The following is a 10690-nucleotide window of genomic DNA, read 5'->3' on the forward strand; positions in this document are numbered from 1 at the left end:
GGGTGCTGTCTCAGCAAACAGAGACCAGAGGGCCTGCCTATACTTCTGGTATTTTTTGTGTTGTTTTATATATATATATCTTCCCTGTTTTATCCTGATATTTTTGCCTGATGACTCATTGTTTTTAAGCTTGTTCACCTAAAAGATGAGTGATCCAGAAGTATGGAACAGCCCGACATGCCAAGGTAGAAATAAACAGAGCATGGTTTTACATGAAAGGTTTTGCCAGGTTTTCTACTGAAGTGTGCAAATTTAAAGCTGTGGATCAACACCCTGCTCTGCGCACTCAGTGTTGTGTCACAATGCAGTGACAGTGACAAACTCCTGAGCAGACAAGCCCACTTAAAAATACTATGGAGGCACTCAGCAATAAAGGACAATTGCCTGCAACATCCAAGAACTATCAAGGACTTCTGAAGACTGATGGCCAATATGGAGTATCACTTTACAAACTTATTGTACATCCTAATGCTGTTGCCTTGCTGAATTGCTGAGAGTTTTTCTGGTTCAAGGAGTGATGTAACACTAGTTTGGCCCTCCACTATAGTTTGTGTAAGTTATTTCGAGCAAGATTAATTTGTGTGAGCTCCCCAAGTGCAGCTAACTTGCTCACAACTAGCTTTAGGTCTCCAAGATATTGTGCACATATATCTGGTATTGGAAAGCTCATAGCAGCTGGAAATCCATTGGCAGTTTCCTCAGGAATATCAAAAAATTCAAGCTGCATGATGCAATTACCAGAAGCAGTGGGAGAATATTTTATTTCTTCAGTCTCGGGCTTTTTTATGTTTTTTTAGCCAGTGGCTCACTCTTATGACATTTACTTTATGAAGGACAACACTGTTACATGAATGGCTTACTTTCAAGTTTTCTTCCAGGAAAAAGTACCACAGCTGTAAAATCTCTAACCATCTGACTGATAGTCTGTTTTACCAATGCCCATGCTATATACAGAAAAGAACTGATGGTTGTAGAGCTGCTTTAAGATGAGTCATTACTTGTTTACTTATTCTTTAATAGTTTTGCCCAAATTTCACAATTTCTATCTACTGCTCAGTTACAGATTCCTGCCTAGTTTTCCTGATGTTCTTAATTTTAAATCTCTTCCAGCATTACAGCTCTCCAGATTTTTACCTGTTACCATCTGTTGATTTTTTACCAAAATATTATTCATCTGTTTTCGAAATGGAATCCCATTGCAGTATTCTGCATGTGTTTCTAATCTTCCCAAGAACCCTTGAATTATTTCTCCATTTTCAGCAGCATGCTCAGCTCCTCCTAGTTTAATAGATCTGCAGATTTCATTAATGTACCATTTACTCCCTCTTCTAGCTCATTATTGAAGCTATTAAATGAGATCCGAAGTAATACTAATCTTTGTGTACTGCACTAAATGCCTCCCTTCAAACTTATTGTTTATCATTACCCTTCATTGTTTGTCATCACCCTTCATTTCAGTCAACATGATAGTTCATTTCCAATTTGATTTAAGTTTGGGAACAGAATTTTGACAGAATTGGTGATGGGAAAAGAAAGGCTAATCAACAATCCAGGAGAGGCTTCTAATTAAGGCTTAATTTAGAGAATCAAAGTTATGAGTTCTCTATGAGTTCAGCCGCGGTGTAAGTCAGTATGGTGTCTCCATAACTTAATTGAGAACACCTTAAGCCCAGTGCTAAAATATCATAAAGAAAACAGTATATGGCAGAAGTCAGACATAAGGCAGTATATCCTCTGCTCCCTACTCATTAATTTTGTATTACTATTAAAAAAATCAAGTTTGTCTGGCAGACTTTAAAGTGTTTTAGTAAATTTGTTTCTCAATAGCTGCTCTATTATGTTGCCACAGAGAGAAGCTAAATTTATGAGTAACAATTACAAAGAGAACTCACAGAAGATACGAACTTCTCTATCTTTGGCTGTTTGAGAGACATAGTCTTGCTTCCAAAGAAGGTATGTCTTTCTACTGCTCCATGCATGGTTTAAAATTTCAAGAACAAGATTTTAATTTTCACCACCCTTTCAAAATTTAATTTCTAAACTCCATAGTAAATACTATTAATAATAGGAATAGGATATTTACAATAGGAAACATCAATTCAGTCAGGAAAATCTCCTTTTGACAGGATACAATTCCTCTGATAATAATTAGCCCCACATGACTGAAAGTCCAACACCAAAATCTATTCTTCTTTCACCTTAATAAACTATCTTGCATTTTGTAAAGTTAGTTACTAACATGTATTATCAGGGCCAATTACTCATGCTTCTTATTGACTTGACAAAAAAACTCTTTGTCCAAGTGCATTTGGATACTGCTTGTCTTTTTCTTACAAATACTTGGCTTGAGCTCATTTGGTTACATATGTGCCAGTGCAGATGTAAAGGCCTTAAATGTAGGCTGGAAAAATATTGCCTCTAGATAAAGCTCTAGAGTTCTCCTAAAGAGAAACATATCTGTATGTGTTGGACAATAAAACAGTGGGACAGAGAAATACTAAAATTCACATTGCAGCCAGATTATTTGTTACATGTAGGGAAAATGATCAGAGTAAGAAGGTGGGTGCATCCTAGAAGCCATGGAGAGGGTCTAATGAAGATGTGATTTCCAGTCACACTGCAGTAAGGAGTGGTTTATGAATCCAGAAATACAACCAGAAGTGGGATCACAAATGTAGAAACTGGGTTGCCAGAAAAGTTTGATCTTAGTTGCTTTTAGCACAGCTTCTCAGAATTTTGAAGCCCTGGTTCTTTCAGAATCTGCCTACTTACCTCACATAACCTGGGATCTCATTATTGTGAATCTGACTTAACCTCTGAGGAAGATTTTGTTCACACTCCCCCAGACTGCTTATGGAATGTTTTCTTCCTACTCAGTCTCTCTCAAAACGCATCTCTGTTGATTCCTGATAGGGAATCAACAGTGACACTTTTTAGCCTTGTTTTAATACTTAAGCATTTTTATAAAACTTTTTATTGGGCCTATCTGCCCCTCTCCCCCTATTACTGAGTTACATTTATATTATATCTCCTGTGAAACTGAGTTGTATTATTCTCAGGAAAAAGATTCAATGTTACATTTTCAAAGGTGCTTACCAGTAACATTTAATGATGTAAAAAATGAGCATTATTACTCTGGTCCATTAATACTCATTAATCATGATTTAAGGTGACCCTAGTGAGTTTTACTGTTAACTGTTCTTATCTTGCAGACGAAAGCCTGAGGATGCTGTACCAACAAGAGAACATTGACTAGTCCATTTTATTGATTTTTGATTATCTGTATAATACACATGAAGGATATGAATGTTTGCCTAGGCCACGTGTCAGCATGTGTTTTGGGAACAAATTAGTATGTTGTGCCTCATTTCCCCCTTTGTTCCTTTGTATTCAGGGGGCTTTTACCTTTCCTCTGAAAGACACTTGAGGAAATACATTCCTGCTGTGAAAGCCCGATTTATTTTGCATTGCATCTGCACTGTCTGGTTCTGCAATATTCGTTTTGGAATTAAATCAGCTTCCCTGTGTCTTTACAAAGGAATTCATTTTTTTCTAAGAGGTTGATTCTTTTATTGTGTGCATTCTTGGCAGAAGTATGTGCACTGACTGTATTAGTGGCTTTCCTATGTAGAGTAAGGTTTCTTACTTTTATTATCAAAGAAAATGTCAGTTACATGTATAATGCTTTACAGAAGTAGGTCCTCACCCAGAAGGATTTTAAAATCAAGAGATTCTCTTACTTCAGATAGAGGTAAGTGGAGTAAAGAAGAATAGTGGTCATATATTACAGCAGTCCAATATGAGCTGATACTGACCTCGGCAAAAGCAGTGCACACGCAGTGTTATAATAAGTGAGGGAAAAGCACCAGTAAATAAAAAAATTAAAAAAAAATTTGCAGTAGTGCCATCTAGTGTGCCAGGTGTTGCAGTTTTCTGGAGAGGGACAATAAACTACTTTCAACCTATCCCACTTGTTACCTGACTCTCCTCCTGCTGCTGCTTCCTTTTCAGTCTGCTGACAGGAGAGCAGTAACAGCATTGACAGAAGGTAGAGGAAAAGACCTGAGGGCTGTTTTGCAGATGCCGATTCTGGCACACATGCCATAAGGTTGTCATTGCTGGTCTAGAAAAATGAGCATCTACGGGGTTTTAAAGAAGGAGAAAGATAGCTGTTCTGTCTGTACTCCCATACAAATCTTGCTCATCTATCCATTGGTTTCCACTGCAAAACATGTAGTGGCTAAAATATCCTTTTTCAGCTACTGCAGGCAAGTTCTCCCTTGGAGAGAAAGTGTTGGAAGAGAAAGTAAAATTAATTTTGATATCAGAAAAGAAGAGGAGCTGGTTTTTGAAGCTTACTGGAAGAGGTGGAAATTATTTTATGTCTGGTGGCTAAAGGAATTACGTTGAACAGAGGGTCCAGAAAGTTCTCTGTATGGGAGATGGGAGTTGAGATGCAAGTGAAGGGAAAGAGGGACCTGTTTTGTGCATTAATTCTTTGTACTAGGAGGAGCCCTTTTACTGTGACCACCCTAGTCTTTTCCACTGCTGCCTTTTCCACTTTCACTGGTAGCTGACTGAACCTCTCCGCTTTAATCCCGAGATATGCAAAGTGCATGGCTTACCCTTCAGTGTGTGAAGCTGCACAGTTTATTTTTGTCTTCCATATAGAATCTGCTTGTAACAGGTGGAAGAGTGATCAAGCCAGGAAGTGTTGTCTGCAAATGAAACCAACATCTCCACAGCACACATAATGCTGTGTATTCACCTGTCCTCTGCAGCCAGTGCTGGAGGATATTGGTTTTCCAGTTGGATTTGCTTGGGCTGCAGCTACAGCAGCATATCAAATTGAAGGAGTCAATTTTTAGCTATCAAAGTGTTAAAGAAGTTTTCAGTGAACAAAAATCTGGATCCAAGAAGAAGAGTGTTTGATCTTTGCCTTGTTATGCAGACACTACTTCTGATGCAAAACCATGTAGCACTTCTGTTTAAACACTTCTGACTTGAGGAGTAAAAAGAAGGTGAAAGATGTTTCAAATCCCAGGAATACGGTTAGGTAATGAAAATGGAGCTAGTTATTGGGGGGGAGGAAGCAGTTATAAGTAATTTTTTCATCTACTTCTTGTGTATATCCTTTCTGTAGAGCTAGTTCAAGTAGATTGCTATTGGCTATTTTGAAACTGGATGGGAGAACTACCTCATCAGATATTGATACTCACATGAAGTCTTCAGTTAGGAACTCATCTCCAAAGATTATGAACAAAAATGAACCAAGAGGTTAATAGATGGACTTGTAGAGGCTGTCCCCTAGGGATATGTGTCATGTTCCCAGCTGAATAGAGGGACTGATGAAGGGATTTTCCCAGCACAATATGAAAATATGTTGCAGATTAGGGAATGTAAACACATAAACACAGGGACACCTACAGCCATAACCCCTCCAAACTTTATCCTTTCAGAAATGTGTCCCTATAAACCTTCAAAATACATATAGACCTGATTTTCTCCTATTATACCCTGAAGCATACAGGCACTTAACTCCCATTGATTTCAGTACCTAAATGGGAGTTGTAGATCCTAAATTGTCTTTGAGGATGTAGCCTTTAGTTCTTGGTTAGTGCTGAAACTGGGAGTACTTGCCCATGCTCAGTATCTTTTAACGAGCTCAGTTCACTTCACCTAATAGACTGCACAGCTCGCAGTTCCCAGGGAATCAATATTCTGGACCAGATTCTAACTCGAGTCCTGCAATGCACAAAGCTCTTCTAAATAATTTTTAAAATGTGAATTGTGTGTGCATTATAATTTCCTGCTTTTTGAGTGGTTAGATGTGCAACTTTAATGTTCTCTTAATGTATTTTTAATGAACTTTCTTAAGGCTTCTGAGTGGGGAAAACATAAAAAAAAAATCTATAATATGGTCTAGACACTACTCAAATGACCCTTTTCCTGCAGAAGTAAGAAACTCAACAGGGAATTCCTTCTCCTGAAAGCTTCAGAGGTTGTGCAGCTTCTGACTTAGAGGCATCATGATTGAAGCAATAGTTCTTGCAGAGTCCAAACTCAGTTGCTGTGCATATCACAAGATACACAGTGGAAGAGGCACGAGCTGACAGGCTACTTTATTTTTTACTGTCAGCTATGTATTTATGCACAGCACAACCTTCTCCACTCTGTATATTTCAAAGCGCTAAAAAATCATACCAATTGTACTCTGCATGCTCAAAGTGCAGATTTCAAAGGTTCATGACTCAGTCAAATCAAAATCAATTTGCACCAGAACATTCAAAAGCACTTCTTCTTACTGAGGGCCATTTCTATGCTAAATTTCAACTCTGTGCTTGATTTTTTTTTCTACTTTTTATGGTTTTTTTTGGGAAAAGTTGCAAGAAAATTCTTCTAATGGTAAAAGTGGTTTTCTTCACTTCTTTCATATGCCAAATAATGGAAATGCGTTAATTCAAACAAAATTACACTTTTTGGTCAGAGACCAGGTCAAGAAAATTTCATTCCCAAAGGTTAAAGGACAGCTGAATTAAAGAAAAATTGGAAAAGTACATGAAAACTTAAATACTCTGATCAGTAATATTCCTGCTTTAGGAGCTTCACTAGCTGGAAAAGCGTTACATTTCTTTCTGTTGTAATAATTGCAGAGTATGGGGAACATGTATCATCATAATTTATATTATTAATTTGATGGCATGTCATGTGCTGATTTGGTATCCAATTCACGCCTTAGTATTTTAAATGTAAAATCAGTTCCTCATCACTGTTCTTTCCTGGCCTCAAGGCTCACTCCAGTTATGCCTACACTATGGAGTGCTGTGTAGCATGGGAGATTCTGAGCAAGCTTAGAGGTGCAAGCTTGGTTCATTGAAGCAGAGCAGGGCTCTGCAGACTAATTGTGGCACAGCAGCATGTGTTAGTGTAGCTAGAGCTTTCTGTTGCTTAGGCTGGATTCCTTCCTACACTCTGTCAGGCGGCTCAGATGCTCGATGCTGTACAGAGAAGTCTCTTTGAACAGTGTCAGGAGTGCTTGAAAGTGGGTCTGTTTGCTACAGCCCCACTCAGGGCTTTACAGTGGCTAATGACCACTGGAGTAGTAATGTTAGACTGATGAAAATCAAATGTTTCTCCTCCTCCCTCTCACTTCCTTTGCTGGAAGAAGGCAGACAAAAAAGAGGGATCATTCAGCCTCTGCTCTGGATGCCGATTCTTAACCAAAGGTGTGTTAACTGCCTGTTATGGCAGCTTTTGTGTCCCTTCATTCCAATGGTACTGAAAAGAGACCTGTACCGAATCAATACGGTGCAGGAAGCCTGCTCTTAAAGGCTTCAAAATCCTAGGTGGCATCAAAGAATTACTGCTATTTGTTATTTTCTGCACTTCTCTCAGATGACTATTTATTTCAGCAGACATGTTTGAAATTTGAAGCAGGATACAGAAAACTTGCAGTATTGTATTTTTCTGAGGAGCATACAGACCACCAAGTCTGTCATAAAATCTGAGATTAAGAAAAACTCAAACTGTCTTGTTCTAAAATTTGACCTACTTTGAAGGTTGTCCCATGTAAAATTTAATTTACTGACCAACCAAATGTAGATGTATGGGTATTCGTGTGCTGCAATAAAATTCTGTAAAGACCATGAAATGTGACAATGATCTCTGAAAAGCTGGGTTATAGAAGTGATATTACAGATTTTAGTAATGCTTTAAATTAAGTGTCTTCAATATGCTTAACCTTGCATTAAACTTAGATTTAATAAGACAGATGTATATTAAGTACCGAATATACTTAAGGGAGCAATCTTGCATTGGCAGGGGATGGACTGAATGACCTCCTAATAGTTCTCCTCCATCTCTAATTTCTATGATACTAATTGATTATTAAAACACTTTTATTGAGGATTGATATGTAGCTATTATATAGTTATTAATCTTATAACCCAACTGATATTTAATTCATACATAATTTTAACACACAATGTCATTTTAGTTTTTAAAGAATAACTCTGGAACAGTGTGTTCACTAGGACTCTGAAAAATCGTGGTGGTAAATGAGGTTGGCCATTTTGAGGTTAATTGCAATTTTATGATTAAATCACACTTTACAGGGGTTTACAGAGGGAAGTAAGTTTACAGAGCTCTCCACAGGAAAAAAAATGTAATGTTTGCCTCAGCTATAGCATGGCTCAGGAAAGACAAAGAAACTTGTAATGAAGAGAGGTGCATTTATTAAAATCAAATATTATATATTGTTAGGTCTCAGACAACAGCCAATTTTTGAATATTTTAATGGTAATCTGTGTATCTCAATTTTAGAATTGTGAAGAACTAGTCTAGAACTCTGAAAGTTTGGGGGAAATGGTGCAGTGCTTTTGAACATTCAAAATTAATTTCTGTGAATGTCTGGCTAAACAAAAAGCAGAAGTTTTGTAGAGCTGTGTTATTAATTCAGTTTGTATATGCCTAGGGCCATGGCTCATAATGGCATTCCTTTCTTTTTAACAAACTGTCAAGATTTTCAAAGGGTATCCTGAAAGCCATAAGTGCCTATTTGCTGGATGTATTTCTCATACCCTAAAGGCTTTCTTTGATATGGACTGATCTTTTACATTTATGGATGGAAGTCGCATTAGAAAATGCCCTTTGTGAAAACCTGTAGTATCTCAAGAGTGGCAAACATCTGATTTTTTGGCTAAGGAAGTATGAAGAGCGTTAGAAGTCTGAATGCTTTTTTAAAACAGAATTTTCAAATAATTAGCAGCAAGTAAAAATGTGAATAAATGCGAAAACTAATGCAAATGTATACTAATGCTTAAAAGTTCCTAGTTACTTAAAATAATATAAGGAGTGGGTAGAGAATACTTCTCAATTTGCCCATGGGATTTTCAGGGATTTGCACCTACTTTGTGATAAATTATTTACTTGCAACATATGTCTTTTGATGTCAAAAGTGTAATGACCAAGTTTTGTTTTTCAGGCAGAAGGCTGGAATGCAGATGGAAATGGCCCTAATGTCTGGGACATACTCACCCATCAGGGAGGAGATCGAGTTTTCAAGAACCAGACTGGTGATGTAGCTTGTGGCAGCTACACTCTGTGGGAGGAAGATTTGAAATGTATCAAACAGCTTGGATTGACTCATTATTGCTTTTCTCTTTCCTGGTCACGTCTGTTACCTGATGGGACGACAGGTTTCATCAACCAGAAACGCAATTGTTTCTTAAAAATAGAAGGTTGCAGCTTTAATTCAAGGTTATTGCTGCAGTCTGGCATAATTAATCCAGTATGCTATTCTGCAGTGTAGCTTTGAAATTGCAACTTTTTTCAGAGTAATTATGGGATGATTTTTTATAGGTTTTCAACAACTTACTAATTAATATTCTAGATCCCCTCGGATAGCACAATCTTCTGGGATAGGATTATTATTATGTTTCCTATGTATCTTTTTGCTTACTCCAGTTTTTTTAATTGTAACTCTAAATCATTTTGCTTCATCAGAATGTTTATACTTACAGGGATCCTAGCCATGAGAATATTTTTGGATGGCTTACAATAGACAAGTTATCTTATTTGGCAAGTGCGTTTAGATAGCTTATCAGTATACTCCAATGTGCTGAAATTCACATTGACTAGTTTGCACTGAGGGACATACTTTTCCCAGACATTTTTCTTTAGCAAATTAGAGAGGATTCTTCACACTGATAGGAGCTATGCTTAGTTCTCTGGCAAATAGAAACTCTGAAAAGAAGAGTTTTCACAGTCTCAGCAGGCAGTGTGTATGTGTAAAGGGATACAGCACATAAATAAACTGGTCAGATTGATAGAAGTCAGATATAAAATTTGTTTAACTTCTGATTAATTTATTTTAATTCCATTGGTGTGGACTGGGGAAGAGCTTAAGGTCACCCACTAGGGAAAAACAGGAAAGGGCAGTTGTGCCTACAGAACAGAGGGAATGGAAGAAAGAAGAAATTAAGAGAATTATGAAGAATAAAAGCAACTGAAGCTGAAATGATGGGAGAATCAAAGAAGCTGGCTGAGATTTCTTGTATGCTGGGAGGATAATGTTCCAAGGAGAAAGAAAGAAAAGGATATTTGAATGAACTTCTGAATCTCAATTCTGCTTCCTACTCTTCTGCATCTCCAAGATTATATATATATATATATATATATATATATTTATTTATTTATTTATTTATTTATTTATTTATGTATACTTCTAAGACAGTATTTGCCTTGGCAATTCCTTTTTTCTCCTGGTTTGAAGATTGCAATGATGGAAGATTACAAAGGATAGGATTTCTTAGAAAATACTCTTCAGGTTAGCCTTATCTGTACTAGGATGTTACCAGCAGAAGCAATCTCTTTCTGCGAATTTTGGTCATGTAGAGCTTGGCTGTTCAGTAGACAGCAGCCTATCCTCTGCATCCTGCAGATTAAGGTTTTCACCAGAGAGTGGAGGAGCCTTTGTTGCAAGATTTCAGAAAAGGGGGGCTGGTAAATCTGCTGCAAACAGACCAACGAGGCATTTTTCCCTGCAGAGTATGCCAGACACATGAGCCAGTATCCCAGAGAGGCTTGAATTGAAGCTTTTTCTTTGCCACCAAAATTTACAATACGTGGCCCACTTTCACTGGCACAGCTTGTCTTTCCCTCGGAATGCTTTTTGTGGTGTGTTGAATTT

At 37.5% G+C, this 10690-nt stretch overlaps 1 protein-coding gene across 1 annotated transcript; it reads left to right on the forward strand.

The window, feature by feature from the left end:
• The first annotated feature begins 2542 nt into the window (after nt 1-2542).
• On the forward strand, nt 2543-9310 carry LOC102108673 (cytosolic beta-glucosidase-like). The gene is made up of 3 exons (XM_088056458.1): nt 2543-2551; nt 4782-4856; nt 8984-9310. Exons 1-3 carry the CDS (start codon nt 2543-2545, stop codon nt 9308-9310), a joined length of 411 nt encoding a protein of 136 aa, XP_087912584.1.
• Nucleotides 9311-10690: the final 1380 nt, after the last annotated feature.

This window comes from Pseudopodoces humilis, chromosome 6 (genome assembly GCF_049639895.1).
Source record: "Pseudopodoces humilis isolate 2021_Gansu_Grassland_sample_001 chromosome 6, ASM4963989v1, whole genome shotgun sequence".
Taxonomy (NCBI): Eukaryota; Metazoa; Chordata; class Aves; order Passeriformes; family Paridae; genus Pseudopodoces; species Pseudopodoces humilis.

Coding starts and splice junctions, on each gene's coding strand:
- LOC102108673 (XM_088056458.1), top strand. Junction 4,857..8,983: donor CAGCATATCAAATTGAAGGA/GTCAATTTTTAG, acceptor TTTGTTTTTCAG/GCAGAAGGCTGGAATGCAGA.